Raw genomic sequence first — 16,767 nt, forward strand, 5'->3', positions numbered from 1 at the left:
CCACATTTCTTTGTAACAAAAAGACACACCAAAAAACATCCAAATACCTCCATAGTGCTCGTATGTAATGTCCGTCTTGTATTGAAGCCCCGAAATGCGAAATTGTTCTGAAAAAAATTAAATAAGTCTATATTTCAAGCGATATTTGGACGGACCAGGAAGAGGAGCTTCCACTGCAAACAAGCTTGAAATATAGACTTACGAGCAGCATGGAGGTATTTGGATGTTTTTTGGTGTGTATTTTTGTTACGAAGAAAAGTGGTATCCATTTGCAACCGTTATATGGACATGGACTGCTACGCCGAGACCCCCCAACTCAGAGAAGGCACGGATAACTCTGAAACTTCTCCCAGCCCTTAGTCGACATGAGGGTGAGTAGATAATGAGTGCAATTTGAATTTTGGGTGAACTATCCTTTTAAGATATAGAAAAGGTCCACGTTCCTACTCTATTTATATGCAGTACAAACTTTTAACACATATTGCAATACTATGATGTAGTTTATGTATGTTATCATTGTGTGTATAAACTATGAAATATAAATGATGATACTTGTAACTTATGAAATATTGTAGATGTAAGGATAAATTACCATTGCAGGAAAATGCTGCACATTATTATGACATAATTTGTACCTGTAGTTGTAGCTATGTACAACTATGTTACAAATTGTTACAAATGCAAATAAGGGTGGTTAAAGTGAAGTGTCACCAGGACAGGTTCTGGCAGCAGTGCTTTGAAATTATTAATCGATGATAGAACCACAGCTGCTTTTCTCCATTGTAGGTCGTAGTTAATGATTGTCTTGGCCAGCCAGTGCCCCCACTAGTTTTCCATTAGTCAGTGTTCAGATAACACAGTGAGCGGAGGCTAAATAAATGACTTTGATGTGATTAATGTACAGCACCTTTTTCCATAGACTTCTAGATTTCTGGTATTGTTAAAATTGTCTATTTAATAATAAGTATTTAATATAATAGTAGCTGCAAATGAATATGTCTAATATAACTAATGTATTGTACACTATGCAAATTAAATAAAAAACCCCAGCTGCAACTCAGTATCGTGTGGATCTGTCTCTATGGACTACAGTACATACAGTAGTGTTATGTAGTGTTTGAACCCTTGTGTAATCCAAATCAATCAGGCCCTGTTGTCTTTAGTTTGTGGGATCCTCTGGACTGACACATATGGATTTAAACCTGGTCCGTCTTTCTGACAGATTGACATGAGAAGAAAAGCTACATTTCCACGCTTCACTTATTCTATTTGACCCACGTTCACTCACACAGATTGCTGTACCGGGCTGCACAATAGCTGTAGGATTACGAGTGAGACTTTGGTGACATCCTTTTAAGTTTCCAACCCACTACCCATCACATACCGGAGAAAGAAAAGAAGCTCAATAAGAAAAAAAGAAAGATAACACCTTGTGCAACTAGTCCAACTCCATAAACAGCAGCTGCTTGTTGATTAAAGGATTTGCTTTTTCAGTTTTCCCACACATCCTTCGAAAGTCTAGAAATCTCTCACTGTCTCGCTCCTCTCTGTTCGTCTCTGCCTCTTTCTCATCAGTCTTCCTGTCTTCCTTTTTATTCTCTCTCTTACTGCTGCTTCTCCCTCTTATCTTTCATTTGCTCCTCTGTTTGCCTGTCACTGTTCTGCAATTACTACATTTATCTCTTGTCAGATAAATGACTGAATTTATCACAAAGGGCAGTGGAGGATTTTTATGCTATAGAAGAAGTTACTCATATCTTGCCACAGGCTGTGAGTGATTCATCTCTCATGTCTGTGAGGATCCTGAAACTCGTAGTTTGATCACCATTTCATGCCTGCAGTACAAGGACAAAACAATATGAACTGACTGCTAAGGCTGAAACGTCTTTAGTATCTTGACCTTAAGAGCACACCGCAGCTTCAGAGCCAGACATGTGTAAATTCACAAACTCACCACTAATTCAGAAAACAAGTGCTGCAAAATACAAGATATGGCACAAATGTGGCCCTTTGTGCCATATCATCCTCTTTCTATCCACCTGTCGCTCTTTCTCTGTCTCTACTGGAATTAATAGGGAGTTTGTAAGTTGCAGGGCATTGGCTCTCATGAACTAAGTATAGCTTTGACTACAATGAGCTGTATGTGAACCCTGCATGCTATAGCCACACTGTAAATACTGTGCCCTTTGGATGCAGCCGTTGAGAATTGAAGGAACTAAGATGACAATTATTGCTGATAGGCAGTTTTATGTTTTCATTGCCATGTGGTGTCTGGACATGATTATTTCAGAACATGTCTAAATGAATTACGTTGTTTCGTCGCCTGTGGACTGTGTCACAATCCAAAGGAGTATTCACAAAGCAGTTTGAGAAAAGCAGCCATATAAAGAGATGTGATGTGAGACCTTAAAACAAAGAAACAAAAATAATTCACACTGATATTTGGTTATTGGTTTAACTTAAATACATTTTAATCAGAAGATATAGGTTACTAAACATTGGCTAATTTGTAATATCACATATTTTTTTGTGTAGAAATGTGAAATGTAATTTGTAACACAGTCACATCAACTAGTAAATGTTCATTTCCTATTCTTACTTGTTCTTACTCTCTTGTTCACTTTGTTTCAAGTCTCTGTAACTAACCATTAGCTGGGCCCTGTCTTATTTTCCAGAGGCATAAAGTTTTTTTTGTCACTTCTCAGCAACAAAGTGAAAATTGTATGTGTTGTATGTTAATTAGCAAGTTGCAGCATCTAAAAGTGAGAAGATGAGACATATGAATGCAGAAACATACCTAGATTAAAATAAAGTGGCATTATTTGACTGTCAGGCAAGAGCTCAGTATTATTACCCTCACTGTTTGATCACTCAATGTATCAGGATCCAAAGTTCCACTAGGCAATTTTTTATTTTTATGACAGTGATACTAGAAATGTAATCATTAACTAACTCCAGATCTTTGTACATATCATATTGGGCAGCCAACATTTCAGTATTGTTAGTACTTATTTTTGATGGAAAACCTTTGCAGAATATATATTGGAGTCAGCATCGTGTCTAATACAACAATAAAATACATCTTTAAAGTTTACAGAATGGCCTATAGGCACAATATAAAGCAGAGACCCTGTCCACAACCAGCCTGTTCGCTTTGATTCAACAATATTTTGTTTTCAGTTCATGTTAGTTTTTGATAGGCAGTATCTTCACTGGTTATTGACAAAGAACACAAGGTAGACAGAGTAGACAGAGTCCAGGGTGTAAACAATGAAGTTGAAGATGGTCATGAAGGTGACAACCACCAGTTTATCCCAGGGACAAAGGTGGCCACAGTTAGGAGGTCTCTCAGTCTTGATACTATACAGGGGCCAGATCACCACAACTGTCGCATACATCACCGCTGCCAAAATGTTAAAGACAATCGCCAGCTTGTCAAATGAGATCGGCGAATAGGTGGTCAGCTGGGTGAGGCTGAGCAGGATGATGACGACACAGAAGATGAAACACAGCGAGTACACGGCCACGCACCACTGCAGTTCTGGGGAGCCGGCGTACTGCTGTGTCTCCAGGGACGTGAAGATGAGACAGGCGAGGAAGGTCTCCAGCATCTTCATTATGCCGGACAACGTGGAGAGAAACCCGCCGTTCTCTCCGCGTGGGCGAAGGCCTGTCAGAGCCACCTCACACGCGTACAACCCGAAACAGAACCATGACACCACGGATGCACCGATCTGATAGGGGCAGGCCTTGCAGGTGAAAAAGGTGGGGTAGATGATGGAGGTGGTCAAACACATGAGGCAGGACAGCATAGCGAAGGCAGCGGTGAAGTCCTCCCAGACGAAAGGTAACTTAGAGTTGAGAGTTGTGAACTCCAGGATGACAATGGAAAAGGTGAAGAAGAAGCAGAAGACCCAGGTGAACATGCACCATCCCCAGTAGGAGGCTGTGGTGTATCCCTGTGTTGCCACAAGGCTGAAGCACATACAAGTTAGGATGGAGGTCAGTATTCGAATGATGCTCACAGGCTGGGTGAGTGAGTAAAGATCCACACGAATCATGGCTGGACCGGAGGCGTCTCAAATTGTTTTGATTCCAAGTTCAGTTTATTCTGTGCGGTGCATCCCTCAGTGCAGCGAGGCCTCGGTTTCTAAACCAGATCCTGTTGGAGAAATCCATGCAGACAAAGGCCTGAGCAGGTGTGTTTTGAAATTGAAACTCAAGTGTGGTGAGGTATAGTCAAACAGAGCATCCTGAGCTTATCTGTGCAGTTTATGGCCCCTGTTCCACTCTGCTGATTGGATAGCAGTTGGGTGTTATCGTGTTGATCTCTCCACACACACACTGGACTCTGGTCCTGAGTGCACGCTCAGTTCAGAAACTAATCACCAGCAAAGACGGGGGGAAGGTCACATCCTAAGGGATACTGCTCTTATCCAGTTCAGTTCAAGTTTTTAGGCTTTGTATGGTACAGTATGAAGGTAACTTTATGTACAAAGAAAAGTTGCCTAGTGATATATATTTTTGTCTTTATTCAAATAATTGTTCTTCTCAGAAAACAGACAAACAACCAGTGCAGGGTATCTCGGTGTATTTACTTTAGCATCGTAAACAAGTATGTTACAGTATATTACATTAGTGTTTGCACTGCACACAAAAGCAAAGCTTATGAACCCATCCTTTTATACATAGAGCAACAGTGAGATAAAAGAATAATATAGAATGTGAGAATTTGATCTTCCTTCACTTTATGCCCCTTTGCCTTTTCTTTCTCTTCGTTTTCTCTCTTCACTTCTACTTACAGAGTTGTTTTATGGGGCGGTGTTTAGCTCAGTTGGTAGAGCACCCGCCCCATGTGTTGAGGCTATAGTCCTCACTGCAGGCGGCCACAGTTTGAATCCCGTGTTGACATCCCCCCCCCCCCCCCGCGCTGCCTCCCATTTCCTGTCTCTCTCAACTGTCCTATCAAATAAAGGCATGAAAAGCCCAAAAAAATATACAAAAAAAAAAGAGTTGTTTTATTATCCAACTCCTTCTTGATTCTTCCTTTTCTGACATTTGCGCAAGAGTAGGAGTTCCTGGAGTGGTCAAAAGTTATGTAACTCTTGGTATGCACACTGATGTTATTATATCATTAGGATCAGATTTTAGAAATAGTTGTAGAATGAACATACAAATTTGACAAATTTCCTGTTTTGTTCCACCGAACACAAAATCTAATAATATACAGTGTGCAATGATAAATGACAAAGAAAAATAAACAACCCAACCATATTTCTGCTTGAAAAAAAACAAGACAAAACAAAACAAAACAAAACAAAACATCAAACAATGATCAATTATGAAATTATTTACATTTTAGTTTTTGTTACTGTTATTCCGTTATCTGCTAATCATTTTAGCTCTATGCACATGTGTTTTTACTGTGGGTTATGATATGATATTGACAGAGTGGTAGGTATGCCCCGCCACCCTCCTCGGCTTTTCCACTTTCCTATTTAGAAAAATGGGAGTGGAGAACCTACAGCTGCCGTGTGTGTGTGTCAGGATATGTAGTATACTGACACACCTAACATCCATTGAGGCGGACAGGGTGGGTCCTGTAGCCTACCTTTTTAACCATTAACTAGAGTTTTTTTAACCATTAAACATACCCATTCATTCTAATCTATCACTACGATACTGAAACAAAACACCCTAATTATTTTGTTTCACTTTATTTGTATTTCAAAAGCTGAAACCAAAAAAAATACACATCAAATACATTTTTTATTGAATCTCACTCTGTCACATTAATGTAGTCTTAAAATTAGATTGTTAAAAAACAGTCAGACAAAAGGGTAGAAGCTGGTCATTTTTTTTCACGTCATCATCATGGTAGTTAGATGTTGCCCTTGTGTGGGTATAAAAACAAAATTAAGATAAAAGTTGTCACAAATACCAATGTCAAATCTCAGAAATTATACAGAATATCTGTAGATGAGGAGTTTTTGCAACCTAAGTTCTGCTGACAAAGAAGACCAGTCTAAAAGAGTAAACTGTGTCCACAATGTAAGCAATGAGGTTAACACAGGTCAGGAAAGAGATGACCACTAAAAGATTCCATTGACAGGCTTTAAACTGTGAGCAGATGTTGGGTCTGGGGTTGTTCCTCAAGCTGTAGAACGGCCAGATAACCACAGCTGTGATATACATCAGCACCGCCAATACGTTGCAGAATGTCAGAACTTTGTCAAATGGTGCCGGGAAGAGAGCCAGAAGGCGGCCGATGGTAAAAATAATGACAAGGACTGCAAAAATGAAGCAGATAGAATAGACGGCGACGCACCACTGGAGTCCCGGAAAGTTTGAGTACCCATAGCCGTCCAAGCAGATGAAGATGATGCAGGCCACAAAGGCCTCCAGTACCTTGAGGAGACCTGGGACTGTGGACAGAAATCCACTGATCTCACCAGGTTTGGCCCGAGTCAGCCCAACTTCTGTGGCGTACAGGATGAAGGCCAGACAGGAAGTGACGCTAGCACCAATCTGTCTACCACAGCTAGAGCACGTGAAGTTGACGGGATAGATAATGGATGTTGACAAAATCTGTGTGAGAGAAAGTTTAAAACAAATCATTCAAAAGAAGTAAATGGTTAATTTCAATGTTTTCTTGTGTAGCACTCACAAATGAAAATGTTACTGACACAGAACCATATTATATTTATCTGCTACAGTATCTTTTCTTTTACATTTTCTTGCTCTATTTGAACCATTTCAAACATATCAACATTAGGAGCAGGTGACCTTGGGTGCTATTCATTAAAACTGACAAACTGTATTAGCTCATTTATTTTGGCTCCTCATATATTAATGTTTTTCTGCATAAATCTAGACTTTAATATTACCAGCAACAGTAATGCTGAGTGACAGCATCTAGTCATTAATATACTTGACCAACAAGCTTTGACAAGTGTTTCCTGAAAATATCTGCAAACTCGATAGAGACAAAAAACAACAGTGAAAAATGTCACACACCATTAGAGTGGCCAACATGGCAAAAGCGCAGGTGAAGTCATCCCAGGAGATGGGCAGCTTCGAGCTGACGCTGAAGAATTCAATGATGAGTATGAGGAGGGTGACGCAGAAGCAGAAGCACCAGGTGAACATGCACCACGTCCAGAAGGATCCGGAAAAATGTCCCACCGAGGCCACCAAGCTGAAGGAGATGCAGGTGAAGATCACCTCCAGTATCCGCACGATGCCCACGGGCGTCGTCAGCGTCCTGAAGTCCAGAGTAACCATGACGCTCCTAACTCTGTGGTCAATTTATTGTGGTCCTGAGTTTTTAACTGATCTCCCCTCTTTATCCTGCTTGTCTCCTCTGTCCTTTCTGGTTTTATGTTTTACTTGGATATTAATCTTCCTTTCTAGCTCCACATCCTGTCAGTGCTACCTGCAAGTGACAGACACACACGAGGAGGCGAATGAAACCTTGTTCTGGTCACTCCCTTGTTATCAGTCCTTCTTCCTCAAATGGCAATGAACCCAACACATAATGAGCAAGGGCGGAACAGAGTTATATGAAATGTTTGTAAAAGGGGGGAAGCAATCTCACCTCACCCTGTTGCTCATCTATTGTGGTTGGTCAGTTTGTGCCTTGCCCACTCATCAGTAACTCGACCTCGTAAATGTGTTACAAGAAGATGAATTAGGCCTAACTACTGCTGTCAAAAAACATAAAAGTGACATACTGTATATGGGAGGGAATGGATGGAAAGAAAAATACAAATTTTGCCTTAAAGACATGGACTTATTGAATAAAGGCTATAAGTTACTGTTCCAAATTAAAAGCTGTCCACTGCCAACGGGAAATTTTACACACACTCTGAGTGACGGGTTAAACCTCTTACTGTGAAATAAATCCAATAAAAGTCAGGCTCCTCTCTCAGACAGAATAATTTCCTTGTGTCAAAGGATAGAGTTGATGGAGACATTAAGCTTAAACAAGTCTTACATAGTATTTAGTTGTCAGCACACAGAACAAAATGACTGTCTGTTTTTTGTGCTTGTGTGTATGAGAAGTCATCCCTGTACTCAATACCATAGAAAAGATAGTGTGGATGCTTAGCTCAGTCAAGCACAAGCATATAACATTTTCTTTAAATCTTGTAGCTTCCTCCAACCGTTTGATTGCACACTCCCCTCACCCGTCTGTTCTTATCAGTGGGAGAAGTACATCTCTTGTCCCAGGCTGTTACAGCACATCATTGGACGTGGGGCAGTTTCATTCTTACTGCATTTTCTTTCTTTACAAATGGTATTGTTTTTTTTACAGCACCTATACTACGCAATATAACCCGTCAATAAAATACCCATTGGTTAATATGTCACGAGAGGGGAAAACAAAGCAAAAAATTAATGTTTTAAGAAACGACAAAGCTCCTTTTTAATAATTACATATTATTACTGGGTAACACTGAGTTTGGGCTAATTGAGATGTGTAATAAAGTACATTTACCCTTTAATACAGCAATATCGAACAGGAAACACATGATGTAGTAAATTGTTTCTGTTAAAGAGGAGTTATTAAAAACTCCTGTAGTGACTTTGGATGACAAGGTTGTTAATTTCAACCTCAGATTGTTACTGATGGTCTGACAGTTCACCCCCCTTCCTTTTCTGAATACCTCCTTTGTCCCTGCTTCATGATCACTCCCTGCTTATCTTTCCCTCTGAGCACACTGTTTATTTATCCAACACTCATATGGAAGGTACACTGTGAAACGAAAGTGGGCTGAAAGACTGAAGATACAAAGAACACAAATAACAAGGTGTAGACAGGGAGAGCGGCCACCTGGGTGTGTTATTAAGGGAAATGATTTGTGTAGGGTTAGGGTTATATGTCTTGTTATCAGTAACCTCATCCTCTTCAAGTCATCAAGTGGCTCTACTTACAGTCTTGCCGTCCATCCTGGTGAAGAGGTGCATCGATTCATATCATTTTCAGTGACTTCATGGCTGCCCTATGAATGGAGGGGCTGTCATCCTGGAAGAGACCACTCACACGTCCGGATAGAAATGGTTCATCACAAGATAATGGAGATACAGTTGACCCAAACCATGGCAACAAAATGCCCCCAGAGCCACTTGGATCTCCTCATTGTAGAGGTCAAACACTTTAGGCTTACAGTATATCACACTTCACATACTGGCCCACTTGATGAGAATATGGCCAAGGATGACTCATCATACTATATCACTTTTTTCCACACCTCTGTGGACCAGTGCCTTTGGTTTTTGCACCACTGAACTCTCGGCTGTGCATTCATGTGTGTAATGACGGGTTTAAACAGTGCAAATACAACACACCTCACTGTGTAACTGTCGCCATATTGTTGCTTACACAGTCGGATCACGTCCTGCATTGACACTGTCGGTCACCTGAGGAAAATATGCTCCACTGTCCACTGACACATCTTTAGTGCTAAAACATGACCGTCATTAAATGAGGTTGGGATGACACGGGCCACTACCTCTGATTACGATAACGTTTACATGTCTTATGTTCCAAAGATCTAAACACAGATGTCTATTTTGTCATTGTGGCATCAAATTACACTGTATTGGGAAAATACACTGTCTGAGGTTTTCTGACAGTTTTATTTATTGTTGTAATGTTTGATTTTTTTGGAATAACTGAACTGTTTTAAACTACTACAGCATAATGAATCAAACTGTTTCTCTGCTCTCTGTCACATCTGGATTTAATATTGTCATCCATTACAACAACGGAGTTATTCTGACCTCTAGTGGTTCGTGAAAACTAAGCAAGCTGAAGCACTTCCTCTGGATTTTAAGTCAAAGCAGAACATTTCCATGTCGTGCTGTAACTATCAGTGTGGTTATAATATAGTGCATTCCAGAGGTGATGCGTAATATCCTTGTGATAGTCCTGTGACCTCTCACTTTCCTCAGCTCCGTCATGACTGTCACCAGGCCTTCCTGTGTCACGGTCATGTGTTTAGATTTGGATCACTCACACTCACTTAGTGCGAGAGGCGCAATGTCTGGTTTGTGCAGACATTGACAAACATATATATCTTACCATAATCGTGCTATGAAAGAGTGTGGCATAGTTCCTTCGAAAAACACTAGAGAGCAGCAAAAGACTTGATCCAAGAACTCCAAACAGAGAAATAAAAGCTCCAGAGAAGTGTTGCTTACAGCAGAACTCAGTGCTTTGTCTAAATCTGCAATCTACTGCAATGTAGTTCTTCTTTTCTTCAACTCCTCTGTTGTAAATGATTTTACTGTACATGATTCATGCAATAGCATATAATATACTGAATAAAGTGAGTGTGAGTTGTTGTGGTTATGGATGTTGTTATTGTGTTGATGGTGTGATGTGTTTTTTATCGACTGCAATGGATAGTTCATCTGTGAAGGTAGACTCCAGGAAGAATAGCGATGGCCTTTGCCAAAGCTAATGGAGATCTAAATAAATGAAAAAAATGAAAGTCATTCAGTAAGTTGTGCAATTATGGAAAACACAGAGGGAATATATTGTTACATTTAGGTTTCTGATGAACATTTTAACTGTGTGAGTCACAACATGTTCCTCTTTCCTCTTCTGTTCATGCGTGGTTTTGTGGTTTGAATGTGTTACTGGCAGTTAATGACACCTCTCATCCTGAAGAGAAGAAATGTCAGAGGGCATAGTAATCTTTCTCTATCTGAAAGATTAGAGGTTGATTTTTTGTAAGAACTTGATAATTGCTTTGATATTAACTTTAATTATAGACAATTAACTGAGATTATAATTTCAGTGTGTTGGATCTGTGTAGGCGTGTGACTGTTGGTTCTCAGAGCCATGTGTTCGATGATACTATTATACAACATGTTATAAAGTCATATAACCAGCTAAAGGACTGGCATTCCAAGACATGCACAGACATTGAACTGCCACTCAAGGCTCTCGCACTTGTTTAAAAAGAAAAAATGAGAGGAGGTTTAACAGGAAATCTCAGAAGTGGGCGTAGCTTCCATCAACATAATGTGGCACTGACAGTATTCAGCTGTGAGCAGATTATTCTTTCCTTGGCCACAGTTTTTTGGTAAAATTATATTCACTTCATATGTCGTATGTGTTGTTTAATGTTATTTTTTTAGGGTTGCTGATTGAAACTGCTGTAACTGCGTTATGATGCGTTAAGTTAGATTAACAAAGAACACTTTGTTCTTAGACCCCTGTCATCTATCTCCCTCTCTTGAATTCTGTATTCATGTGTCTCATTTCCAGTCAGTGGCTGTTATTTGACTAACATTTAAACAAACACTGTGATAGTGCTCTGGTCATTTTCTCCACCACCCAGTTGCATGAAAAATGGGAGGAGAGAGGGGGAGGGAGCCTCATGTTGCATAGCTTTGACGCCCTAGACTAAAGGAGATACAGATGGTCGTTGACTCCTTTTTAGTTTAACAATCTCTTACGCAATTGTGCTGCAATTACATCCCGTATTTTCCTGACTATATCCTTCCTCAGTGTTGGTGCTCTCTTGCTTTTTTCTGAACTTCTTCCTGTCTCACTCGGGACCAGGCAGCTCCAGGAAAGGGCTCTCTGTTGATGGAAAATTATAGGTACGTGAATCATTCTCTATTGTATGTTATGACAATCTGCTATTGTAAGTGTTTTTAAGTAAAAACCTTTGTGTTGGTGTTTAGGTATGGATACTGATATACCTAATTTACTTACATGTGTTATTTGTGGTACACATGACCAAGTATATTTTGTTTATGTAAAAAGCATTCTGGTTCACTGTTAATGTCTTATAAGTCTTATCCATTCACATCCAGTCCAAACAGAGCAGGGCGAGGCAGAGGCTCAATAAATGGCGACTGAAAAGTTTCTGAGTGTATGTGGCTCATGTTACTCTAATTGATTCAAGAAGGCGTTGGGGTACTGACTGTGAGCTACAGACTCACCAGCGCACACCGTGGCTCTACAGTACATTCCTCTGCATTATCAACATTCACAACACATGCGGACTGAGGAAGTACTAATTCCCTTGTGATGATTTTGGTGGGACTAATGTTCACTGTCAGAGCATGGTGCTTCACAACAGATCTAATTCTCCATACCGCTCCCACTAAGCAAATGCTACAGTACGCTATACTGCTGCTATTTACTGTACTGTTGACATATGGCCACCTTCCACAAAGAACTACTGTGATAACAGCTTTTTAGAGCTACAGCTAATGGTGTTTATCTTCAGCGCAGGTTTGAGTCACAAGTATTTTACTGGGGGATTTGCATTTCATGCCACCTATACTTTCATTACACTAGCAAAACAACTAAATTGAGTCACTCTTATGAGATGAACCATTACTAAAAGTACAAGTTAGAATGAGCATTATCTTGACCAACTAGTGTACAGCAGTTGATGCAGTTGCCTGGATCAACAATAATAATCAAATAATATATACAGTAGGCCTATATGTTGGAAGTGGAACTCAACTATATCTGTCTCTGCTGGGGTTTTCTTTTGCACAGCATTGTGCTTGCCCTGCCATGATGTTTTACAGAGATCCTGTCAGTTCCCACATGCTTTTTAATTAATATGGCTTCCATTGTAAAAAAAAAAAAGAAGTTCACACTTAAATCTGAGCCATGTTCTAATTATGATAAATATAAGCAATGTCTAAATGTCACCCTAACTATAAATTATGGGGATGTGGTTTAGAAAGAGGATGTGGGTGTGTGGTAGAGGGAAAAGGTTTCTGTCACAGTCTCTACAGTCTCTACACTTTTGCTCTTAATACTGGGTATCAAATGGTTGTTATGCTTGATTGATTGCCTTTTCTTATTTTGCTGAATGCTTTCCTTAACCAAACCTAACATGTTTACAAATACAGTGTTGGTGCCACTCACAGGCTTCCACTGGAAACCCTAAAACCAAATGTTTAATTGTTTCAGATTCATATATTAAAGACCTGTTGATCAATTTATGAATGAATAACACAAATGTTTCGTACCCAGTGAGGATATCTGAAGATGGAAAAAGGATACCCACCGCAGGGATACCCACCGCAGGGATACCCACCACAGGAATCTGCACCGCCTTACCCGGGACCACCTCTGAACTATGGAGGACCAGGAATGTACCCTCAGCCAGGCTACGCACCTCCAGCAGCGCCACCTGGTGTTTACCAAGGAGGTCTGTGTCTGAGGTTCATGAGATGATAGTGTTACTCATCCAAAATCATTGTAAACTACTGTAGATCTCTGCTGTCCTGAAGCTTTACATTATTACTATTTTTTATTGTGAATAAAAACAGAAAAACAGAAATACTTTGCTCAGACAGTCAGACCTACTGTATGTGCACATACCAAATAACCACTACAAATAATGTTACAAAACAATATCCAACGGAGCGTACAAAGGATGTTATGTTGCGGTGAGTTATGGAAATATGTGATGTAAACCATCCTTTCCTGTTTTGCTAAACTGTGTGTTTCTTCTGCCAGGTGCTCCTTTTGCTCCAGCTCAAGCTGTACCTGTAACAACAGGTGAGGAGATGCATCTGGTCCAATATCATTGCCCCATGTAAAACACAACATAGAGGTCCATGCATAGAGTATGTGCATGCACACACATGCAGATAAAGTAGCTTAAAGAGGGAGCACATCAGTGAACACACATCTGCGAAGACACACCAGTGAACACACATCTGCGAACACACACCAGTGATCACACATTTGTGAACAGAAATCAGCAACCAGTTAACCACCAAGCGTGTGAGTGAGTTAGTGGGCGAGGTCCTCCTTCCTGCCATACTGAATCTGAAGAATTGCCCCTTTGTCGCCTCAAAGCTGAACAAAAAAACACTGTTCAGTGTTTGTCCTGTGTGCGATTCAGTCACATCCAGAGTTTGGCATTTTGGGACAGATGACGGAGGATTCTTATCACAGGTGTATAACTCCTTCACATATGTAAACCCCACATGGGGAAAAAACTGACATTATTTCAGTCAGAGTCAGAGCAGTAAGTAAAGCAGAGTACAATAGAGCAGACTGGTGTCAGCACAGCTGGGAGGAAGCAACAGAGCACAGGCTCCCTCTGCTGGTCTTGTTTTGTCAGTGCAGTCAGTGTCAGTTTAGTCCTTTCCTTTCCTTTTAACATACTGACTAGACAAGCAGCAGAACAGTTGCACATTGTACTAAATTATGAAAAACCCTTACATTATTACATTATAATTTCCATCTACACACAGACACACATAGTGTAGCCATGGATGTGACTAGATGTGTCTGCATGTATCCACTTGGGGTCAGTATTTATCCTTGTCTTTGAAATCTAATGTTTTGTGTTTAATCACGTCAGTCACATACAGTATAAAAACTGATGAGGATTCCAGTCATGTACTGCATTGAGAGATTAGGTCCTGAAAGTGGGCCCTGCACTTGTTTTAAGCTTGTACAGTGGATGAAAATGGAAACACTGATATATCATGTGTTGTGCTGTATGTTTCATCCTCAGTCACTCATGTGGTAGTATCACCTAACCTCCACGACGTCCCAGGAACAACCGTTTGTCCCCACTGCCAACAGAGTGTGGTCACCAGGACAGAGCACACACCAGGCCTGATGACCTGGGCCATTTGTGGCGGCCTCGCACTCTTTGGGTGAGAACAACCTTTAAGGCAGAAACCTGACTCTATACTTTAGTTATAAATCTAAACCAAAAAATATTATAAAAACAAGTAAATCTGTACTTTAGGAATAAAACTAGAAAGTCATAATTGTCTTTGTTTTACTCCTACAGGTGTTTTGTTTGCTGTTGTATCCCATTCTGCATTGATTCCTGTCAAGATGTGGAGCATCGCTGTCCATCCTGCCACAGAGTCATTTACATATACAAGCGAATGTGAACTATCCTGACTGTGAATGGGGGAGAAGAATTCAGTGCTTACATAACAGCTTATCAACTGATTTACTTGCTCTGCAACAATGTTTTTGTACTTGCCAACATAATACAAAAAGCACTTACCCCAACTGCACCTGCTTTGCTACTTTATATAACTTGTGATGATACATTTGCTGAGGCCTTATGAAAAGTTTTATTATTATTATTATATGCAGCAGTGGACAGTTATGAAGAAAATTTACTTGAGAACTGTACTTAAGTACATTTTTTGAGTATCAGTACTTTACTTGAGTATTATTTTAGGGGGATACTTATTACTTCACTTAATTTGAAGGACAAATATTGTACTTTTTACTCCACCACATTTCTCTTTTTTGTTAAATACCAAAGAAAAGAAACAGTTTTTGCTGATTCACAATGGTTAGGGGGACTGGCTGGCTGACCCAAACGCACAGCACTCTGGCCCAAAGTTCAACTGGGCCGACCTAGCACTAGCATACTTTTGTGAAAAAACCCTTAGCCGCATTGCCTTACCTGTACTTCATCATGCTCCTCCGTACTTGAGCGAATAGAAAATTAAACTTAACTGTGGCACATTTTCTGTGCTCAGCAGCAGTTTTTGGTTGTTCCCATTATTGTTGAGCTAACGTACAGATTGTTTTATAAATAATCTTGATGTAGCAGAATCTGCATCAGTGCATACGTAATCGCACTTACGGTTGTTTTTACATTTGAATTATTACGTTTTTTTTTTCAACCAAATACTTTAGTACCTTCACCAAAGTAATATTTTGACTATAGCTGCTTCTACTTTTTCTTAGTATTGGAATAATATTTTACAAGGATTATGTACTTTTACTCAGTTGTCTACTTTGTCCACCTCTGTTGATATCTATTAAAAAGTGGAGCATTTATTATAAAAGAATATGAACCAACAAATATGGAAATAAAAATAAAAATGTTTTTTAAGTTGCCTGATATTGTTGGCCACTTGGTTGATGGATTTCTAATTTTCTAAAAAATCATCTAAAAAAATGAAGTTGGTAGTTGTGTTGTGCTAAATGAAATGACGTTCCTGCCAAACTTCTGGAGCAGGGTGCTGTATGTCTATTGTCATTTGACCTGCTGGTAACGCTACAGATTATACAGACATCCATTTCATGAAAGTGAGTTTGTTCCACTGATGGAGGCATAAGATTCAAATTCAGGAGCAGGAATTCATCCTCTGGGGATCATGAATGTCTGGAGTGAGATAGTTACCATAACTGTTTGGCATTATTGTTGCCTACTGTACATGTTGTAACATGTAGTCTTTAAAGGGTACTATTATCAACTGACCATTATGACTGCATCAATGAAAACTGCTCAGATCTTTTTCTGTTCGGATTCCAAGAGACTGTTCTGTTTGTGTAGATAACCCAAACTTTAACAGACAAATATCTTTTGTATAGTTTTATTTATGAAGAAACACACAACTCCTTTGCTGCTGTTTATGCTGACTGTACTGTAACTATGAGCACCAACATGAAAATGAATACCAACTGTCAGTTTGTAGTATGTAGACTGATGAATTAGAGAACAACATAAATTAGAGGACAACATTAATACTGGTAGGGAAGTGCCCTTTAGATTTTGACCCTTTGCATATGTGAACGACCTACAAATGTCACTGAGTGTGGTCTCTGGTTTGGACGTCTTTGAAGTCACAAGGCTGCAGATAAACTGACACTGAAAAAGAAAGAGAAAGTGAAAGTGTGGATGCACCTGTTACACATATCACTTTCTCGTGTCATGATAACTAGTTTGTTTGACCTTTTAGGTTTGGTGGCCCCAGTAACTATCCAGGGTAGAGCCCTGCTGT

At 39.9% G+C, this 16,767-nt stretch overlaps 2 protein-coding genes across 2 annotated transcripts; one reads left to right on the top strand and one right to left on the bottom strand.

The window, feature by feature from the left end:
* Nucleotides 1–3,209: 3,209 nt before the first annotated feature.
* LOC310990348 (uncharacterized protein) lies at nt 3,210–7,324 on the bottom strand (the record flags this gene model as incomplete). Its single annotated transcript, XM_083977694.1, has 3 exons — nt 7,018–7,324; nt 6,009–6,588; nt 3,210–4,063 (listed from the first exon to the last, which is right to left on the bottom strand). The coding sequence occupies exons 1-3, from the start codon at nt 7,282–7,284 to the stop codon at nt 3,210–3,212; spliced, it is 1,701 nt and encodes a 566-aa protein (XP_083833820.1). The 5' UTR covers nt 7,285–7,324.
* A 4,088-nt stretch (nt 7,325–11,412) lies between these two features.
* On the top strand, nt 11,413–15,840 carry LOC310989604 (lipopolysaccharide-induced tumor necrosis factor-alpha factor homolog). Its single transcript, XM_083976712.1, has 5 exons — nt 11,413–11,619; nt 13,019–13,196; nt 13,508–13,549; nt 14,520–14,664; nt 14,805–15,840. The coding sequence occupies exons 2-5, from the start codon at nt 13,034–13,036 to the stop codon at nt 14,908–14,910; spliced, it is 456 nt and encodes a 151-aa protein (XP_083832838.1). The 5' UTR covers nt 11,413–11,619; nt 13,019–13,033; the 3' UTR covers nt 14,911–15,840.
* Nucleotides 15,841–16,767: the final 927 nt, after the last annotated feature.

The sequence above is a fragment of the Trachurus trachurus genome, assembly GCF_905171665.1.
Source record: "Trachurus trachurus genome assembly, chromosome: 8".
In the NCBI taxonomy this organism is placed as follows: Eukaryota; Metazoa; Chordata; class Actinopteri; order Carangiformes; family Carangidae; genus Trachurus; species Trachurus trachurus.

Excerpts from the sequence above, each read along its gene's own strand:
- LOC310989604 (XM_083976712.1), top strand. The coding sequence starts at position 13,034 with ATGGAAAAAGGATACCCACCGCAGGGATACCCACCGCAGGGATACCCA. Across the intron at positions 13,550-14,519 it reads AGCTGTACCTGTAACAACAG|TCACTCATGTGGTAGTATCA; the intron begins GTGAGGAGATGC and ends TTTCATCCTCAG. Across the intron at positions 14,665-14,804 it reads GGCGGCCTCGCACTCTTTGG|GTGTTTTGTTTGCTGTTGTA; the intron begins GTGAGAACAACC and ends TTACTCCTACAG.